The 22,197-nt window shown below is 42.6% G+C and overlaps 1 protein-coding gene across 1 annotated transcript; it reads left to right on the top strand.

The window, feature by feature from the left end:
- Positions 1-216: 216 nt before the first annotated feature.
- On the top strand, positions 217-20,439 carry LOC100594708 (telomeric repeat-binding factor 2-like). The gene is given in 8 exon segments (XM_030799887.1): positions 217-595; positions 703-801; positions 1,465-1,595; positions 14,500-14,586; positions 16,205-16,351; positions 18,488-18,594; positions 19,783-19,843; positions 19,845-20,439. Coding segments are annotated over 8 exon segments (1,179 nt in total). The 3' UTR covers positions 20,013-20,439.
- Positions 20,440-22,197: the final 1,758 nt, after the last annotated feature.

Below are 22,197 nucleotides of genomic sequence, written 5' to 3' on the forward strand. Positions count from 1 at the left end.
GTTCCGCGTCCCTAGCATAGTAGCTGTTTTCTGTAAATTCGGAGCGAAGTTGACTGCAAACCCGGCCGGGTTCACCGGCCTGGGCGGCGTGGACTTCAAGCCCCAGGAGGCATTGCGGCCGGCACATCGGGAACTACGGCGTCTGAGAAGGGGGCCGGGCCCTCCGGTCCTTTCCCTCCCAGAAGCCCGCGGGCGGGTCGGAATGCTGTTTCTATCATGGCCGCGGGAGCCGGGACGGCGGGCCCCGCTTCCGGCCCGGGCGTCGTGCGTGACCCAGCGCCGTCACAGCCGAGGAAGCGGCCGGGCCGGGAGGGCGGGGAGGGCGCGCGGCGGTCGGACGCGATGGCGGGAGGAGGGGGGAGTAGCGACGGCAGCGGGCGGGCAGCTGGCAGGCGGGCGTCCCGCAGTAGCGGGCGGGTCCGGCGGGGGCGCCACGAGCCGGGGCTGGGGGGCCCGGCGGAGCGCGGCGCGGGGGAGGCACGACTGGAAGAGGCAGTCAGTCGCTGGATGCCCAAGTTCTACTTCCACGAGGCACTGCGGGCCTTTCGGGGTAGCCGGTACGGGGACTTCAGACAGATCCGGGACATCATGCAGGGTGAGGGCCCGGCCGGGGGAAGGGGGTTGGAGCGCCGGGGAAGGGGGGCCGGGGGGACCGGGGGTCGGGACTGGGGGTCGCCCAGCCAGCGATGTCTTCTCTCCCAGCTTTGCTTGTCAGGCCCTTGGGGAAGGAGCACACCGTGTCCCGTTTGCTGCGGGTTATGCAGTGTCTGTCGCGCATTGAAGAAGGAAAATTTAGGTATGGCTATTTTTGTGTTCTTCTCTGGGCTTACTTGCGTAGGGTTTTGTTTAAAAACTTGTATCTGGAACTGAAGGATTCCAGGTTAAAGTGCGATAGTTTCCATCAGAGTGGTCTTTTCCATTTTACGATGGGTCTGTTTTCTGGCTCTATTGGCTCTAGTTTTCTCCGGTTAAGGTTGTCTTGGCTGCTTTCTGTGTTTTTTAAAATCTTCTCCCACCTGTTAATTGCTCACCCCAACTTTGCTCCTATCTAAAGTGAGTTATGTTCATAATAGACATCTTTTTTCCCCCATGGTAGAGTGTATTTCAGAGTAGAGTTACATTTTTTCGCTCTGAATTTAACTTGAAAGCTATTAGGCTGTTGTCAGTTTCTTGCCACTCGTATCTGAGGAGGATGGGTATATTCTGAATTTGAGAGGCAAATGCATGTATTTAAAAATAATTTTTTTGCCTGTCTTGACAGGTATTAAAAAATGGTCACGTTAAATTCATTGATTTGAATTTGGACCCTTATCGTGTATGTCAACCTGTAGCAAATATGTCAAAAAATTAAATGCAAATCTTACCATATTTGCATGCTCCGTTTCCATAAATATATGTAATTTTTGGACATAACTTTTTTGCCCTTAGAAAAGAGCTTAAAATGAAAACTGTGCTTTGTCCTAGACTGTTCCTTTGATATGGAGGCTGAGCTGACACCACTGGAATCAGCTGTCAATGTGCTGGAGATGATTAAAATGGAATTTACACTGACAGAAGCAGTGGTCGAATCCAGTAGAAAACTGGTCAAGGAAGCTGTAAGTAAGCTATTTTTATTTCTTTTTTCTTTGACCAAAAATCAGGGGTCTTTGAGGATACAGCACTTACTCTTTACTGTGTGGGGCAGAGGAAAACAGGAATGGGGAGAGATTGAGCAAGCAAGAAAGCACACACACAGACGTTATCTCTTCAGGTGTCTCCTTTCCCACCCAGGCTTGGGAAGTAATGGCAGGTGCTCAGTTTTTGTGATGTGGGTGGTCTTCCTTGTGGCTTTGGCATTGAAGCTCTGACATTTTGGAGGTTACTGCGCCATTCAGGAGCACTCTGCAAGGGCCTTAAGTAACTCTGGCCTAGGGTTTGGTCACCCTTGTTTATAATAAACCAAGGAGATAAGCTGGGGCCTTGGAAAATGTGGTACTGACTTTGAGTTCTTTCTGTCTGCAGAAAGAGGGGCTTAGAGAACATCCCTTTTGAATAGATAGATTAGAATCAGAAGTGCTGGGATAATGAGCCAGCTAGCAAAATAGTAATGGTAGAAGAATGATACAAAGCTGGCACAGGCAGTGTTCTTGAATTCAAGGAAAAAGCTAATGGAGTGTCTAGGAATTTGGGATTGTCACTGTGTTGTGGCTCAGGTAGCTTCAAACAGTAGAAATTATTTTAGTTTATTTATTTATTTTTTTTTTTGAGACGGAGTCTCGCTCTTTCACCCAGGCTGGAGTGCAGTGGCGCGATCTCGGCTCACTGCAGGCTCCGCCCCCCGGGGTTCACGCCATTCTCCTGCCTCAGCCTCCCGAGTAGCTGGGACTACAGGCGCCCGCCACCTCGCCCGGCCAATTTTTTTTTTGCATTTTTAGTAGAGACGGGGTTTCACCGTGTTAGCCAGGATGGTCTGGATCTCCTGACCTCGTGATCCGCCCACCTCGGCCTCCCAAAGTGCTGGGATTACAGGCGTGAGCCACCGCGCCCGGCCTATTTTAGTTTAAAACAGAAGCGGCTGTGGGAACCAGTCAGAAAAAGATTTTTCTTCCCCCAAAATAAAGGCTGGGGCGTGTGGAAGCAGATGCAGAGGTGAAGATAGAAGACATCAGCTAAGCATTGCCCTGGTGGTAGAAAATAGGGAAATGGTTAAGAAAAGAGCACCCCTAAAAGGATGGGATCCCAGAGATGGGGGTAGGGTAGAAAGAGAAAACCTTGCTTCGCAAGGAAAACCTGTCTCTTGGCTGTGTACAAGGTACTTGGGTACCCTATTAAAAACAACTAGTGTGCATGAGGTGCACATATTTTATTTATTTAATTAAGGACCTTGGGCAGATACTACTTTTGGTTTTGTAAAAAATGCTTAAATAGTAGTCATTTCCAAGGAAGAATAATTTCAAGAGTACATTTTTAGTATAGGAAAATCAGGTTTAGGTTGAGGGGGTGCATATGCCAGAAAAGACATTATCAAGGGAGGAGAAATTCATGCCTACTTTCAGAACTGTTAAGGATCTTTTGAATGGGTACCAGTTCAGAGTAATTCATTTAACTTCTATTAAGTACACATTGAGTATCCCGTTTCCAAAATGCTTGGGAACAGAAGCATTTTGGATTTCAGATTTTGGAATATTTGCATTAAATTTAGGTTGAGCATCCCAAATCCCAAAATCTGAAATCCCAAATGCCCTCAAATCTGAAACTTTTTGAGTGCCAGCACGGCGCTCAAAGGAAGTGCTCACTGGAGCATTTCAGATTTTGGATTTTCAGATTTAGGATGCTCAACCTGTAGCAACTCCTTTAGAACACAAGGGCTATAGATTTGCCATCTGGCCCCTTTTCTGGAAGAGTCTTTGTGGGCTTTCATCTTTCAGCTGTGTATTTTTTTTATTATTTAGGCTCATAGAGCTCCTTATTTGGGTGGTTCATTAGGAAAAATCTGTTAGAAAAATCTAAGCTCTCAAAGTAGCCATTTTCTTACGTTGACTCTGTTCTGCTTTTCCAGTCTCCACCAGGTACTAGATCTTATGCTTATTGTTACTGCAGTGTAACAAGTTACTCCAAGACTAAGCAGCTCAAAACAGTTACTACTGTCTTTCAATTTCCGAGGATCAGGAGTCTGTTAGTGGTTTAACTGAGTGGTTCTGGCTCAGGGTTTCTCATGAGGTTACGGTCAAGCTGTCAGCTGGGTTTGCAGTCATTTCAAGACTCAACTGCTTCCATACTCACATAGTTGTTAACAAGACTCACTTTCCTACTGGCTGTTGGCTGGACACTTCAGCTCCTGGCCTCTCCACAGATAAGGCTGCTTGCAACATGGCAGCTTTCTTTTCCTAGAGCAAATCATGCAAGAGAGCAAGAACCCAAGGCAGAAGTCTCATTCTTGTATAGTCTAATCTTGGAAGTGACACATTATCACTTCCGCCATATGCTTTTGGTCATACAGACTAGACTTACTCTGGTAGAGTGTCTGAATGGGACTCTGCAAGAGGTGAGGTGCATTGGGGGCTGTCTTTGAGGTTGGCAACCACAATTACCTTGATCTCCTAGTTGTTAAATGATATTATTTCATCCATCTCTTCAATTTACTTTGTAAAAGTTTCTCACTTAGAGTCACAGAATCTGTTAATGATCGGGAAAATTCCGCAGATGCCTAGGTTCAGTGAGCCTTGTTCATGCATTTAAGCTTTGTAAAGTGCCAAAACAATTTATTTAAAAGTATATTGAATCTTTCGCAAAGTTTATCAAGTAAGTTATTTGTTAAGTTAGAACCCTCAGTGCATGGTCTAGGGATCTCTGGAGGTCCCCAGGACCCTTTCAGAGAAGCCATGAGGTCAAAACTGTTTTCATAAGCAAAACCAAAACATTACTTGACTTTTTCAATGCATTAGCATTTGCATTGATGGTGCAAAAGCAAGGATGAGTAAAATGGGTGATTCCTTAGCATGATTAAGATGGTACTAATTGTACTAGTGGTCATTGTACTCTTCACTGCCACAATTTTTTTCCTTTTTTTTAAAAAGTTTATTATTATTATACTTTAAGTTTTAGGGTACATGTGCACAATGTGCAGGTTTGTTACATATGTATACATGTGCCATGTTGGTGTGCTGCACCCATTAACTCGTCATTTAGCATTAGGTATATCTCCTAATGCTATCCCTCCCCCCTCCCCCACAACAGTCCCCGGTGTGTGATGTTCCCCTTCCTGTGTCCATGTGTTCTCATTGTTCAGTTCCCACCTGTGAGCGAGAACATGCAGTGTTTGGTTTTTTGTCCTTGCGATAGTTTGCTGAGAATGATGGTTTCCAGTTTCATCCATGTCCCTACAAAGGACATGAACTCATCATTTCTTATGGCTGCCACAATTTTTTTTAAAACTACCAATTTTAATTAAGAATGTTAGTCACAGTTGTTTAAAAGCCCAGAACTCCCATTAAAAAAAAATTTAAAAAAAAAGAAAGAATGTCTTTGGTAAAGCAGCAAAAACTGGATGAATTTTATTAACTCTAGAGCCATGAGTAAACATCTTTTCAGGATTTTGTGTGTTGAAATAGAAAGTATGGGCCAGGTGCAGTAGCTCATACCTGTAATCCCAGCACTTTGGGAGGCTGATGTGAGTGGATCGCTTGAGCCTAGGAGTTCCAGACCAGCCTGGGTAACATAGTGAAACCCTGTCTCTACAAAAATACAAAAAATCAGCTGGGTGTGGTGGTGCACACCTGTGGTGCCAGCTACTTGGGAGGCTGAGGCAGAAGGATCACCTGAGCCCGGGAGGTGGAGGTTGCAGTAAGCTGATATCACACCACTGTACTCGAGCCTGGATGACAGAGTGAAGACCTTGTCAAAAAAAAAAAAAAAAAAAAAAAGAGGAAGTATGCCTAAAATGTTTCTGCTGTGTACGAAGACGTGATGGTTACCAGGAAAAGCACTTGTGTTATTATTAGAGTTGCATGCTGAACTAGCTGCTTTTTTTATGGAATACTATTTTACCTGAAAGAACAACTGACAAATTATAGTTGTTCACACTTGGGTATTTGGCAGTCATTTTCTTGAGAATGAGTAAAGCAAACCTGTCACACAAAACAAGTGACAGTATTTGTAGCCAGTGATAAAGTTTAAGCTTTCTAGTGAAAAACAGAATTTTGGAAAACTTGTATTTGTGTGCTTGATAGCTTCCCAATACTTAGTCTTTTCTGAAGATTGGTAATATTAACAGCTGACATTTAAAAAATAATTTTTAGGCTGGGCGCGGTGGCTCACGCCTGTAATCCCAGCACTTTGGGAGGCCAAGGCAGGTAGATCACCTGAGGTCAGGAGTTCGAGACCAGCCTGGCCAACATGGTGAAACCTCGTCTCTACTAAAAATACAAAAAAAATTAGCCAGGCGTGGTGGTGGGCACCTGTAATCCCAGCTACTCGGGAGACTGAGGCAGGAGAATTGCTTGAACCCGGGAGGAGGAGGTTGCCGTGAGCCGAGATCACGCCACTGCACTCCAGCCTGGGCAACAGTGAGACTCCATCTCAGAAAAAAAAAAAAAAATTAATGAATGTGCCAACATTTGAAGATCTTTGTAACTCAGTGAACCAATATTTTCCAGATGACCAATGCATGATGTTACGAAGTCATCCATGGATGAAAGATCTATTTAAACTACAAGATAGGCTGATGGATTTTTTTGTCACCCAGGCTGGAGTATAGTGGCGTGATCTCGGCTCACTGCAAGCTCCACCTCCTGGGTTCAAGCGGTTCTCCACCTCAGCCTCCCAAGTAGCTGGGATTACAGGCGCCCACCACCACCCCTGGCTAATTTTTGTATTATTATTAGAAATGGGTTTCACCATCTTGGCCAGGCTGGTCTTGCATTCCTGACCTCATGATCTACCCGCCTTGGCCTCTCAAAGTGCTGGGATTACAGGAGTGAGCCACTGCGTCCAGCTGACTGATGGATTTTAATGTGACAGATTAAGAAAAGTTTACTTACTGCAGTTTCGTGTAGAATCAAACAAGAATAGCCATAGTTTTCTGAAAAAGCTATTAAAATACTCCTCCATTTTCAACTTTGTGTATAAAGCCAAATTTTTTAAAATGCCTTAACCAAGGGTAGGGCATGGTGGCTCTCACCTGTAATCTCAGCACTTTGGGAGGCTAAGACGGGTGGATCACTTGAGGTCAGAAGTTTGAGACCAGGCTGGCCAATATGGTGAAACCCTGTCTCTACCAAAAATACAAAAATTAGCCGGGTGTGGTGGCACGAGCCTGTAATCCCAGCTACTCGGGAGGCTGAGGCATGAGAATCGCTTGAACCCAGGAGGCGAGGAGGCTGCAGTGAGCTGAGATCACATCACTGCACTCTAGCCTGGGTGACGGAGCAAAACTCTGTCTCAAAACAAAAAAAAACCCCACTCCACCGAAACAACACATCACAACAGATTGAATACAGAAGCAGTTATGAGAATCCAGCTATCTTCTATATTAAACCAGATATTAAAGAGATTTTCAAAATGAAAAACAATGTCACCCTTCTCATTAAACTTTTATCTTAGTAAATGCCGTAATTGTTCATAAAGATGTTATTTATGTTACCCTGTAATGAGTTTATTGTCATTTTTTAATTAATAAATATTTAAAATTTTCTGATTTATGTTTCTAATACAGTGAATATCAACAAATATAACCTACATAAACAGAAAGCTCTTTGAGGGTCTGCATTAATGTTTTAAGAGGAATATAAAAGAATCCTGAGACCAAAAATTTGAGACCTGCTTCTGCAAGCTGTTAATTATATCAAGACTATATTTGTTTTCTCCTCATAACTAAAGGAGAGATTGCTCTGTTAGGTTTCTTTGGAGAACAAGGAGTAGCAACACGTATAGCGTGTCCTTGAAGCATTTACGTGTTGCTTTTTACTATGCAGTATTGTCCCCTGCACCTTTGGCAACAGCAGCTTGATGTTCTTTGAGGGCCTTACCCCATTTGGGGTGCCTGTATATCAGATACACTCTCTTAGAACTTTACATTTGAAAGAAAAATATTCGTTGAGGCTTTTTAAACATTGCTACTTCCCAGAACAGCCTTGCTTCTTTTTGCATCTGCTTCTTTACGCTTCAGTTCTGTGAGTTTTGGTCGTCTTCTCTTCCTTCGTTAATATATGTGCTTTCTGCCATTTCTTCCCAACATAGACCTACCTTACCTATTTTGAAAATCTGTGCTTGGAATTTCCCTTTTATTTAACTTATCCAGAGACCATCGATATTGCTTATACCCTAGAAACCTTAACAAACACGTAAGAGAAGAAATTATACTTCTGAGAACTGCCAAGTGAAAAAGCAGTGATTCATCTTTTTAATTTTTTCCCCCCACAGGAAATTAATACATAGTTTTAAAAGATAAGCTCATAGCACAACCTTTGAAGCAGACTTCTACATTTCAATTTGAAGGCATTCATATTTCCTTTCTTGCTTCACACATTAAATATAGAAGGATATGTGTTCCAGTTCTGGAGAACAGAGAGCAAACATACTCTCTTCTGTCCCTCCCTCTTAATGTAATTGTAAGTCTTGGACAGAATGCATGGAGTAGCTATCTGAGGATTCTGTCTGGAAATAGGCATATAGGGAAGGAGACCAGAATTTGAAGTTCCACCAAACCAGTGATGAATAGTTTACCATTTTTTCCTTCTCTGGTATCACCCAGCCCAGACTCAAAGGCAGCCTGAAACCTGGAAGTGCACTCCAGGTGTGAACAGAAAGAGCACCAAGAGAAGCTTTCTCTTTCTGGTCTGAGGAGCAAGGAAGGATCTCCTAAGGGTCAGAGATGGTGAAAGAAATCCCAGTTTTTTTCTCTTTTTTCGCTTCTTTCTTGCCCTGGCCCCCAGGCAATACTATCCTGGTGGCAGCAGCTGCCTAGCAATGACAGTGGCAACAGGGCAGACATCTAAAACTGAAGGAGGAGAACTCTTTCTCGCCAAAGGAGCTGTGATCCCCAGAACATGGAACAAATTCCATAGCCTTCCACTGTCTGTCCTGCTGCTTGGCCCTGGATGCAGATGCAGTTAGTATGTGACAGAGTGGGGAAACCAAAGTCCAGGAATGCAAGGCTGCTTCAGTATTTGAAAATCAATCAGTGTAGTCCACCATATTAAGAGAAAAACCATATGATCATATAAATTGATGCTGAAATTGACAGAATTCAACATTAGTTCATGATAAAAACACTCAGCAAACTAGGAATGAAGGGAACTTCCTTAACCTGATAAAAGGTGTCCACAAAAAGCCCACAGCTAACATTCTTAATGGTAAAAATTGGAATGCTCACCACTTGTACTCAACATCATACTGGAAGACCTAACCAATGCAGTAAGGCAAGGGGGAAAAAGCATACAGAATGGAGAGGAAATAATAAATTATTTCTTTTTGCAGATGGCAGGACTATGTAGAAATCTCATGAAGTATACAAAAACAAAATCCTGTAAGTTTAGCAAGATCAACACAAAAATCAGTCATACCTCACATGAAAACAGCATTTTAAAGTAAAAAAAGAAAAGTCAGTCATATTTCCATATACTAGCAGTGAACAATTCAAAATGAAATTACCAAAACAGTGCCATTTGCAATGGCTTCAAAACAGAAAGAAAAAGAAATACGTGTAAGTTTAGCAAAATGTGGAGGAACTGTATATGGAAAAATGTAAAATGCTGATGAAAGAAATTAAGGCCAGGCAGCACTTTGGGAGGCTGAGGCAGGCGGATCATGAGGTCAAGAGATCGAGACCATCCTGGCCAACACGGTGAAACCCCGTCTCTACTAAAAATACAAAAATTAGCTGGGCGTGGTGGCATGCGCCTGTAGTCCCAGCTACTTGGGAGGCTGAGGCAGGAGAATCGCTTGAACCTGGGAGGTGGAGGTTGCAGTGAGCCGAGACTGCACCAGTGCACTCCAGTCTGTCGACAGAGCAAGACTCCATCTCAAAAAAGAAAAAAAAATTAAGACCGAATGTTCATGTTCATGGATTGGAAGACATAATATAAATTAAGATGTCACTTACCTCCCATTGATCTATAGAGTTAATACAATTACAGTCACAATCTCAGCAGGATTTTCTTTTTCTTTTTTTTTGAGATGGAGTCTTGCTCTGTTGCCCAGGCTGGAGTGCGATGGCACAATCTCAGATCACTGCAACCTCTGTCTCCTAGGTTTAAGCGATTCTCATGCCTCAGCCTCCTGAGGAGCTGGATTTACAGGTGTGTGTCACCACACCTGGCTAATTTTTGTGTGTTTTTAGTAGAGATGGGGTTTCACCATGTTGGCCAGACTGGTCTCAAACTCTCAACCTCAGGCAATCCGACTGCCTTGGCCTCCCAAAGTGCTAGGATTTACAGGCATGAGCCATCACACCCGGCCTAGCAGGATTTTCTTTGTTTTCTTCATCTCTCTGTTTGTTTTTTTTTTTTCCAAATGAGACAAGGTCTCGCTCTGTCACAGTCTGGAATGCAGTGGCATAATCATGGCTCACTGCAGCCTCAACGACCTGGGCTCAGGTGCTCTTCCCACTTTACCCTCTTGAATAGCTGGAACCACAAGCATGTGCCACCTTGCCTGGCTAATTTTTTGTTTTTTTTTTTTTTTTTTTTTGGTAAAGATGGGGTCTCCCTATGTTCCCATATTGCACAGTCTGGTCTTGAACTCCTGGGCTCAAGTGATGCTCCCACCTCAGCCTTCCAAAGTGCTGGAATTGCAGATTTGAGCCACCCTATCTGGCCTCAGCAGGATTTTCTATAGACACAGACTGGCTGATTCTAAAATTTATATGGAAAGGCAAAGGAATTTAAATAACCAAAAAGTGTTATACTGAAAGAAAAAGTCGGACTCATACTACCCAATTTTAAGAATTATGAGAAAGTTACAGTACTTAACAACTATAGAGATTAGTAGAACAGAAGAGAGCATCTAAAACAGACCCACACAAATATGGCTGATTGATTTTTGACAAAGATGTGAAGGCTATTCAATGGGAAAAGGAAAGTCTTTTCAACAAATGGTGTTGAAACAGTTGAATGTCCATATGAGAAATGAACTTTGACCAAATGAACTTTGACCGTAAGCTCACATCTTGTACAAAAATTAACTCAAAATTATAATCTAAATGTAAAATGTGAAACCATAAAACTTAGAGGAAACATGAAGGAATCTTTATGTCCTGGAGTTAGGCAAAAAAATCTTAGATAAGAATTTAAAAACATCCATATGAAGAAAAATTGATGAATAGGACTTAATCAAAATTTTAAACTTTTGCTCTGTGAAAAACACTGTTAAGAGAATGGAAAAGCAACCTACAGGTTGGGAGAAAATATTTACAAATCACACCTGACAAAGAACTGATAGCTAGAATATATAAAGAGCTCTCAAAAGAAACAAGCCTATATAACCCTAGTTTTAAATGGGCAAAAGGCTCACCCAAAAGAATATAGATGGTAAAAAAAATTACATGAAAAGATGTTCAACATCATTTACTCATTAAGGAAATACAAATTAAAACCACAGTAGATTCAAATACCAATTAGAATGGACCAAACTTTAAAAAATACTGATAGTGGGGCGTGGTGTCACATGCCTGTTATCCCTGCTACTTGGGCGCCTGAGGTAGGAGGATTGCTTGAGGCCAAGAGTTTGAGTTCAGCCTAGGTGATATAGACCCTATCTCAAGAAAAGTTAATTTAAAAAACTAACTATAAAAAGTGTTAGTTACATATTTCAAAACATCACGTTGTACATAAGTATGTACAATTTTCATCTGTTTTTTTAAATAGAGATGGGATCTCACTGTGTTGCCCATGCTGGACTTGAACTCCTGGGCTCAAATGATCTTCCTACCTTGGCCTTCTGAAGTGCTGAGATTACAGGCGTGAGCCACCACACCTAGCCTATTTTTTAAAAAGCACTAGTGAGGATGGGGAGCAACTGGAACTTTCATATATTGCTGATAGGAATGCGGAATGATACAGCTGCTCCAGAAAGTAGTTTGGCCATTTCTTATAAGCACATTTTCCATGAGACTGTGCAATCCTATTCTTGGGTATTTACCTTACAGAAATGAGAAGTTCTATTCATATCAAAACCTGTACATGAATGTTTTAGCATCTCTATTTATAATAACCATAAATTGCAGACATCTCAAATGTCCTTCAGTGGATGAATGTATAAACTATAGTACATCCATGGAATGGAATACTGCTCAACGACAAGAAAAAGTGAACTATTGATAGTGCACCAACATGGATGGACCTTAAAGGCATTATACAGAGTGAAAGGAGCCAAGCTCAAGGCTACATCCTTTAAAAAAAAAGTCCTACATACTTAACAGCTTTTTTGTTGTTCTTGTTTTTTGAGACGGAGTCTCGCTCTGTTGCCCAGGCTGGAGTGCAGTGGTGCAATCTCGGCTCACTGCAACCTCTGCCTGTCAGGTTCAAGCAATTCTCCTGCCTTAGCCTCCCAAGTACCTGAGATGACAGGTGTGCACCACCATGCCCGTCTAATTTTTGTATTTTTAGTAGAGACAGGGTTTCACATGCTGACCAGGATGGTCTTGAACTCCTGACCTCATGATCTGCTTACCTCAGCCTCCCAAAGTGCTGGGATTACAGGTGTGAGCCACTGCACCCAGCCCTTTTTTTTTTTTTTTTTAGAGAGAGGGTCTTGCTATATTGCCCAGGCTGGAGTGCAGTGACATGATCATAGCTCACTGCTGCCCTCAAATTCCTAGGCCCAGGTGATCCTCCTACCTCTGCCTCCCGAGTAGCTAGGACCACAGGCACACGCCACCATGCCTGGCTACTTTTTTGTAGAGATAGGTTTTCACTGTGTTTCCCAGGCTCATTTCAAATTCCTGGCCTCAAGTGATTCTCCTGTCTCAGTCTCCCAAAGCACTGGAATTACAGTTATGAGCCACTGGGATCAGTGGTTGCCAGGGTTAGGTGTGACTACACAGGACAGCCAAGGCAGGTTTTTGGATCCTCATTGTAGTGGATCATATAGGGGTCTACCTGTGTTAAAATTCCAAACCAGATGCCCTAAACAAGTTAATTTTGTTGTATGCAAGTTAAATAGAATTTTAAAACATAGTAAGACCTGTATGATTAAAAAAGTAAAAACTTTGTATTCAACTAAGTGTAGTTTGAGCATATGTTTTTCTGCTGAAAGTGACGTATAAATGGATATGGTCATCTGAATAAAATGAAGACTTATTTTGTACCTTCCCTGCACAGCAAGAACTTAACAGTTGTGCCTGCATATTCAAGGGCATTTGACTTCAGTTGCCTTCTGCCCTATATGGCTGTGCTCAGCACGTTGAAGATAGAAGCAACAGAGATTAGTACTTAATGGATTTCCTTGCTATTCTTCCTCTTAGTCTGTGTCTCTGTACATTCTTCCCTGTGAAGATCGAAAATATCTATGAACCAACTTTCCTTTTATTGTTTGTTTTGAGACGGGGTATCACTCTTTTGCCCAAGCTGGAGTGCAGTGGTACAGTCAGTGCTTACTGCAGCCCCGATCTCCCAGACCCAAGTGATCCTCCTACCTCAACCTCCTGAGTAGCTGGGACCACAGGCACACACCAACATGCCTGGCTAGGTGGTTTTTTTGGGGGGAGAGACAGGGTCTCCGTATGTTCCCCAGGCTGGTCTCAAACTCCTGAGCTCAAGCGATCCTCCCACCTTGGCCTCTCAAAGTGTGGGAATACAGCTGTACAGTTGTAAGCTACCACACCCAGTCTGCTTGCCTTTTTTTGTATGGTGGTCTTTTTAAAGAATCTGTGTCTCTCTCAGACAGGATTTGAGGTAGCTACTTTATCCTATCATATACCTTCAAATACTCCCAATTTTTTGTTGGCTTTTCTAATTTTTAAAAATGTTCATATATATTATAACTTCCTTGTAAATGTTCAGTCACTGTTATTTTTCCTCAAGAGAACCTCATTCTCTTGAGGTTTCTTTATGGAAGGACTCTACTTTCTCTCTGTGGCTGGTGAGACCTTATCTTACCTGGAACTTTGCCCTTTTTATTTGCTGCTTGTGAATGACCTGGGTTTTTTGGCTTCATTAGTTCCCTAGGTGCTTTAATTGAAGTTGCCAGCTAGGGTTTATGGTAGTAAGGGGTTGTCCTTTCATTCTCCTACAGAACTGGCCTTAGGCCTTTCCAGAATGGAACTAGCGGAACTCTGTGGTCAGCAAATCCCTTTTTTTCCCCCTATAGTGTGTCCTCCGTCCCTCATCCCCCCCTTGCTTTAAAGCTTTTGCATCCAAAAAGAACAGAATCAATTGTTCTGGGGACCTGAAATTACAAGACGTAGAATGACTCCTGTCCATTCTGTCTTTCCTCAGGAGGCCCTATTGAAATTGGTTAAATGGTCTGTAATCCAGGGGATCAGATTTTGCTCTATCAGCCATGTAACAAAAGCCATTGTATTGTTGAAAAGCGACAACCTTACAAGCAGAAAGAGACAGCTTCCAGTGGTTCATAACACTTGAACAATAATTGTTAGTGTTTTTTTTTTTTTTTTTTTTTGAGACGGAGTTTTGCTCTTGTTGCCCAGGCTGGAGTGCAGTGGCGTGATCTCGGCTTACTGCAACCTCTGCCTCCCAGGTTCAAGCAATTCTCCTGCCTCAGCCTCCTGAGTAGCTGGGATTACAGGCATGCACCACCATGCCTGGCTAATTTTGTATTTTTAGTAGAGATGGGGGTTTCTCCATGTTGGTCAGGCTGGTCTCGAACTCCTGACGTCAGGTGATCCACCCGCCTCAGCCTTCCAAAGTGCTGGGATTACAGGCGTGAGCCACCGTGCCTGGCTTAATAATTGTTAGTTTTTAAGTACAGAAATATGATGTGAGAGAGAGTTACTTTGATGTTTGATATTCTGATTACATCTGTCATTACAAAAGTAAAAAAAGATTTTTCCCCTCCTTTTAGGCTGTCATTATTTGTATCAAAAACAAAGAATTTGAAAAGGCTTCAAAAGTTTTGAAAAAACATATGTCCAAGGACCCCACAACTCAGGTAAATTTGATACATTTTTGCTCCTGTGACTTAAATTCATCTCCTTGCTTTTTGTGGGGAAATAGGGAAAGGGTTCTTGGTCAGGAATATTACCTAAATATTCTCCTTTCAACATGTAACACTTGCAGCAAGTTATCTTTTATATCCAAGATAACTCACTGTAAGATTGGCTTTTCAAAATTTAGTTGTTATTAGAGAAATTTACATAAACTATTCACTTGCCTTATTTCTGTCTAGTTTATAACAGAACATTGATTTAAATGATCAGCACCAGGTATGGAGCTGACAAATGTAACGCTTCTAACTTTATTTACATTAAATGTTGATCCTGCAGATGCGAGGAAACTTCTTTGGTGAGGACATAGCACCTGTTTCCTGATGTCGAAAGTTCTGTTGGTCCCCTGCTTTTATTTTTTCTTCTTCCTTTTTATTCATTTGCTTATTTATTTATTTTTGAGGCAGAGTCTCGCTTTGTTGCTCAAGCTGGGGTGCAGTGGTGCAGTCAGTTCACTGCAGCCTCAACTTCCTGTGCTCAAGCAGTTCTTCCACCTCATCCTCCCCAGTAGCTGGGTTCACAGCTGCATGCCACCACGCGTGGCTAATTTTTTAAATTTTTTGTAGAGACAGGGTCTCTTTATGTTGCCTAGGCTGGTCTGGAACTCCTGGGCTCAAGTGATCCTACCACCTCGGCCTCCCAAAGTGCTGGGATTACGTGAATCATCATGCCCAACTATTTCTTCTATGTACTTTTTTTTTTTTTTTGAGATGGGGTCTTGCTCTGTTGCCCGGGCTGGAGTATAGTGGCTCAATCTTGGCTCACTGCAACCTCCACCTCCCAGTTTTCAAGCAGTTCTCTTGCCTCAGCCTCTGGAGTAGCTGGGATTACAGGCGTGTGCCACCATGCTGGGCTAATTTTTTTAAGTTTTTAGTAGAGACAGGGTTTTAACATGTTGGCCAGGCTGGTCTCAAACTCCTGACCTCAAGTGATCCGCCCGCCTCGACCTCCCAGAGTGCTGGGATTACAGGTGTGAGCCACTGCACCTGGCCTTTATATAAATTTTATTATTTGAAAAGGTAATACTTGTACATAATACAGAATTCAAAAGGTATAACCAAAGAATTTGGTGAAAATACTCTCATCTGTGACCCTCAGCCATCTTCTTCCCTTCAGAGGCAACCAATTTCTTTTTTTTTTTCTTTTATCCTTTCAAAGATCCTCTATGCATGTGCAAGTAAATTGTGTGTGTGTGTGTACAGACATCCACGTAGATCCATTTTCCCCATTCTTCTCATACACATACGTGATAGCATATCCTACACACTAACGTGAACACTTTTCTAAATTGCTTTTTTCACTTAATGTTATATCTTGGAATCATTCTATGTTAGCATATAAGGAACTTCTTTATCTGTTTTTTATAGCTGCATAGTAACCCACTGTGGCTGAACCTGATTTATTGACCAATCCTTTGTGTTGGGCTTCCCTTCCTGTATGTGTGCCAGTGATTTGCATTGATGGCATTGCAGAAGTTCTCATAGTGTCTGTCTCACCTCATCATCATTGAATTTTTACTGGAGTTCTACTTTCTCATGTTGCAAATATAGGTCCATTGTGTAGAAGCTGAGAAATGATCTCCTGAATATTATTCGAGAAAAGAACTTGGCCCATCCTGTTATCCAGAACTTTTCCTATGAGACCTTCCAGCAGAAGATGCTGCGCTTCCTGGAGAGCCACCTGGATGACGCCGAGCCCTGCCTCGTCACGGTGCGCCTTGGCCCTTCTCCCATAACCATGGTGTGCTCTTGAGGATGTGCGGGGAATCAGAATATCTCAAGTGAAAAGAGTTGATGTGTGAAAAAGACATTGAATTGTATGTACTAGCTTTCTTAACTAAATGCCTTAAAAATGCAAAAGCAGGCCAGGCGCAATGGCTCACACCTGTAATCCCAGCACTTTGGGAGGCCCAGACGGGTGGATCACCTGAGGTCAGGAGTTCGAGACCTGCCTGAACAACATGGTGAAACCCCATCTCTACTAAAAATATAAAAATTAGCTGGGCGTGGTGGCAGGCACCTGTAATCCCAGCTACTTTGGAGGCTGAGGCAGGAGAATCGCTTGAACCCAGGAGATGGAGATTGCAGTGAGCCAAGATTGCGCCATTCACTCCAGTCTGGAGCGAGACTCCATCTTAATAAATAAATAAATAAATAATACAAAAGCAGAGATACTGGCAGAGGCAAATGGAACACACCTGGTCTCCCTCATCTACCATTTTTATCTCCTTTACACATGGTTAATCTGCCGTGGTTGAAGTAGAACATTCGCTTGCAATCAATGGTGGTTCCCAAAGGTGATGACTTGTGAACTAAGTTTGGAGGAAGAGTGGTTTGGTAGATGTGGTATGATGGAGTTGCTAACAGGAAGAAGGCATGGTGTGGAGAAAGGTGTCACTGAAAGTATAAAGTTGAAAGAAGCCAAATGAAAACATTCTTTAATTGGATCAAAGAGATAAAAGAATTGAAGCAGTGAGGCTCAGGACAGCCTAGGGAAGAACTAGACCCAGGCTGTCATAGATGGGAGACTGTGGTGAAGGAACACTCAGTGAGAGTGGTTTTGTTTTGTTTTTGAAACCAGGACTTTGGCCGAGTGCAGTGGTTCACACCTGTAATCCCAGCACTTTGGGAGGCCAAGGCGAGCAGGTTGCTTGAGGTCAGGAGTTCAAGACCACCCTGGGCAACATGGTGAAACCCCATCTCTACAAAAAATACAAAAATTAGCCAGGTGTGGTGGCACGCGCCTGTAGTCCCAGCTACTTGGGAGGCTGAAGTGGGAAGATCACTTGAGGCTGCCAGTGAGCTGTGGTCGTGCCACTGCACTTCAGCCTGGGCAAAAGAAACCAGGACTTTGAGAATGTGGAAAATATTCTGTCTCATAACAGATCTGCCAGGCCCATATTAGGATAGGATTAAGATCACTCCACGATCTTAGCAGTCGTTTGGCAAATCTCAGATTATTTATAAGCAGGTGGTTTGGCGTATTCAGGGAGCAGGTGTCAAGATAGTTGAGCCTGGCCGAGGGTCCTTTCCTTTCCATTCCAAGTAACTGGAAAATATCCTGCTGCTGTCTGTGTGTGTGGACAGAACTCTTGGCTTTTAGGACACCACACATTACAGATAAACATAACCGAAACTGCATGACACTGGACTGATTGGAAATGTCTAAAACTTAAGCCAGAGGGAGACAGATGAACAGATGGAGTTAGAGCAAGATTAGCCTACTCAGGGCTCTTTGTGTTATATAGGTAAGGATTCTCAAACAGTTGTTAATAAGGCAAAACATTTGTAGAAACAGTTATAAAAAATTCTATATGCAAACTGGAAGATATTAGTATAAACATTTATTGCTGGGCATGGTGGCTCATGCCTGTAATCCCAGCACTTTGGGAGGCCGAGGCGGGCAGATCACGTGAGGTCAGGAGTTCGAGGCCAGCCTGGCCAACATGGTAAAACCCCGTCTCTACTAAAATACAAAAATTAACTGGACATGGTGGTGGGCACCTGTAATCCTAGCTACTTGGGAGGCCAAGATGGGAGAATCGCTTGAACCCAGGAGGTGGAGATTGCAGTGAGCCAAGATCGCACCACTGTACTGCAACCTGGGCGACAGAGCAAGACTCCCTCTCAAAAAAAATTTATTAGTTATCTTAAGTTTGAATAAAAAAAGCTTGATTTATAAGTCTTATAAGTTTATAAACTCTCCCACTTTATGTCCTTCGTTTTATGCCTAGATTGGATTTGTAAGTGAACTTCTTTGCATATTGAGTATATTCTTGGTGAAAGAAGCAGAGAATTAATGCAATTCTGTGGCCACTTCTTCCTGATGACATCCTTCCTTTCCCAGATGGCCAAAAAGGCTTTGAAATCTGAGTCTGCTGCCTCAAGTACAGGGAAGGAAGATAAACAGCCAGCACCAGGGCCTGTGGAAAAGCCACCCAGAGAACCCGCAAGGTAAGAAGATGCTGTCTTGTGATCTTGGGTAAAACACTGGGGTGGTCGCTGGAAGCAGTCTCCTCCTTAGGCCAGGATCAGTTTCTCTCAGCAGTCTGACCTACTAACGTGTTACAATGTTACTCATACAGGGCACTGTGGGAGACAGCACACCCTGGGAAAATGAGGAAACAGGATGCCTGGGGTCCCTGACAACTTCCTGATTGGCCATTCCTCAAAGGCTCTTTCACCATTTCTCCTTGCCTCCCCCGTACTGACGCAGTACTTTTCTTGTGGACACCTAATCTCTTAATACATTCAGGAAGCAACTGTTCAGATCTGTGAGTCGAATCCCAAAACCAGTTCCTAAAACAGGGGTCACAAGCTTAGATGCCCTTTGAGGGCCTGGTAGGAAACCTAAAGGAACAAAGTGGACCTAGGCTGAGAGCATGGGGCTGGGAACCAGGGGATGTGCTTTTCAGCTTCTTGTGGTTGTTGCTCTGTGGGAGTATCCAAGGATGCTCAGGCTTCAGGTGCTCAGATTTTTCTATGAGATGTCTGGGGTTTTCCATGAGATTTCCCAATTTTTGGATGTTGACAGCTGATCCACTTAAAAAATTTTTTTTTCATGTGGGTTAGACAACAAGACAGGCTGCCAGATGGATTTGGCCTGCAGGCTGCCAGTTTGCCCCCCTCCTAACAGTTTTTCCCTAAAGCATACTAACCGTTCCAAATGATAGATAAACTTTATTTTTAAAAGGCAGTTTCTCATTGTTCAAGACTATGTGGCATGCCTTTAACTCTTGAGAATTCTCAAGATCCTGCTCATAAGTGTGTTGTAGGCTGGGTGTGGTGGATCACGCCTGTAATCCTAGCACTTTGGGAGGCCGAGGTGGGCGGATCGCTTGAGCCCAGGAGTTCCAGGATACAGTGAGCTGTGTTCGTGCCGCTGTATCCTAGCTCTCTGTCCTATCTGCTGTCTATGACAGACCTGGACCTTATCTCTAAAAATAAAATGAGAAGTAAAATAAAGGTTCTCTAACTTGGAGTTTTAAATTCATAATACAACTTACATACTACATTTAAAGGCTCCTCAACTGGAGGAGTCCCCTATCTAATTTGAAGCTTCAAACTTCAAAAAAGTTGTGGCTGTTTGGATGAGCATCAACAGTGGTGAAAAAGACCTTTGTGCCTATGCTTTATTTGCAGGCAGCTACGGAATCCTCCAACCACCATTGGAATGATGACTCTGAAAGCAGCTTTCAAGACTCTTGTCTGGTGCCCAGGATTCTGAGGCAGCCTTTGCAAAACTGGACCAGAAGGATCTGGTTCTTCCTACTCAAGCGCCTGTAATCCCAGCTACTTGGGAAGCTGAGGCAGAGAATTGCTTGAATCCGGGAGGCGGGGGTTGCAGTGAGCCGAGATCACACCAGTATTAACTGTTACACCATTGATACAATCTGTTACACATGCATCTGTTACACGATTGCATTCATCTTTAGGCAGTCTTAGTTTTTCACCCTTAACTCTCACAACTTTTGAGAATCAGTTGGATCCATTTTATTATGGTTTGTTTGTTATAATAGAGTACATTCAATGTCTTTGTTTTACTTCACTGTTCTACTCCTTAGCTGGCTTGCCTTGGGCAAGTTATGCAAGCTTTTGGAACCTCAGTTTTTTCATCTGAAAATTAGAGATTATGGGAGTCCATAAGACAGAATTAATATTTTTAAAAAATGGAGTTGACATTACAGCATAAAAGCATAAGTTTCATTGTTTCCTCTCAAGTATTCATTATTCAAACTACCATGTCGTGAGCTCTATGATAGAAATCATCTGGAAATAAAATATGCCATTTTACCACAAGAGGGTGTATTTGACCTTTGTAGGCAACAAAGCTTAATATTTAAAGCTTCACTTAATAGACATGGACTTTTCAGAGGGTGTAATATGCATGAGATCAATTCCAAATGTATCATCAAATTATTTAGGAAAGTTATTCATTTTCTGTGTTGTGTGTGTGTATGTGTGTGTGTGTGTGTCCAGGAAGTGTATATATCCCTCCCGTGTGTTTTCTGATGACTGTGGAATGGGAACCATATTTTGACAACATTTTCTCCATCAAACAGTAAATCTTTGGCATTAAAACAAGAGATTGTCCCACGAAGAGGACAAGGGTTTTCATTTGGAATTCATTAAAAAAAAATCTCAACTCAAAAGTATTGCTAAAAAAAACCACGTCTTGCCTTTGGAACAAGTTGAATGACTCACAGGTGGAAAGTCCAAGTCAGAGCCTCGAGTCCAAGGACATCTTCCTTTCTAAATTTCTCCTTTCGATAATGCAGATTTTTACTTTCTACTTCTCAAACAAACGTCTTCCTATTGCCCTTTTCTCTACACCAGGGGAATCCCATTTTACATTCTGTATTCCAAGCAATTAAGCCTGTTTTTTTTTTTTTTTTTCATCTAATAACAGGCTTCCTGGCTCATGCCATCAAGTCGTGATAGATGTCGAGCCTTATCCAGTTATTGTCTTCCTCTTCATTTCCCCAAAGCCAGAACAGAAGCTCCAGGGAAGTCAGAGTTTGAACTTAAATTTTCTTGGTCACCTACTGGTTAAGTTACCTTGGAAAAGTTATTCAAAGCTTCTTTGTTTCAGTTTTTTTTTTCATCTAAAAGTTGGAGTCTGTATTAATTAACTGCTCACAAGCTTGCTGTGAAGTTTAATGAAATGATATTAGTGTGGCAATATACTTTTTGAGAAATACAGTTATATTTTGTTTTCCGTTGGTTTTCTCCTCCCCCACATCCATTCTACCAAAGTAAACTGGTCTTCTATGTTTCTTTGCTTTGAAAAAGAATTTCAATTATAGCAGGAGTTGCCTGCAAACCACTTCCCTTCCCAGCTTCTGCTTTACTAAATCCTGAGCTTATTGATGAAAGTCCATTAAGGAATCCTTTTTGAGGGATACCAGGAGAGAGGGAATGTGGGAGGGAGAGAGATTATCTGTTTGTTTTTACAATAAAAAGAGAGGACCGAAGCCAGAGTGGGGTAAGAGCACATACCCACAGAGTTCCTCCTAAAGTCTCAAAAGACAGTGGGAAGTAATGGGAGTTCTTTTCAGGATGCTCAGGGAAGCTGGACTCTGGGTTCTGAGGCTTTCAGCCCAGATGCAGATTCCTGCACTTAACCCACAGATAGTATGGCAGCAGCGAGCCTCTAATCTCAACACATCACTATAGACTCATTATGATTTCAGCAGGGTTATGACTAACTGGAGACTAGAAGCCCTTCCTATCATTGCTAGATATTGCACAAACCTTGATTCTGTTGCAATTCTTAGACAAGGGAGGGATCCTGAAATAACTGAATTTTCTTGCAGCCTACTTAGCAGGGTTCAAAGTTATATTTTATTGGACTTAAAGAAAATATAGAAATACGTATTTCCTGTATGTCTGAGTTTGTGCACCAAGAGTTACTCCCGATACATTTGTAAAACTCTTAGGATCCAACACTTGGTTAATAGTAAATCTACCATTAAAAAAAAATAATTTACTGTGACTTCTTGGACAAGTTGCTTAACTTTCTCTACTGACGGTATGATCCCTGCTCTCCCCTCATAA

Source organism: Nomascus leucogenys, chromosome 19 (assembly GCF_006542625.1).
Source record: "Nomascus leucogenys isolate Asia chromosome 19, Asia_NLE_v1, whole genome shotgun sequence".
Classification (NCBI taxonomy): domain Eukaryota; kingdom Metazoa; phylum Chordata; class Mammalia; order Primates; family Hylobatidae; genus Nomascus; species Nomascus leucogenys.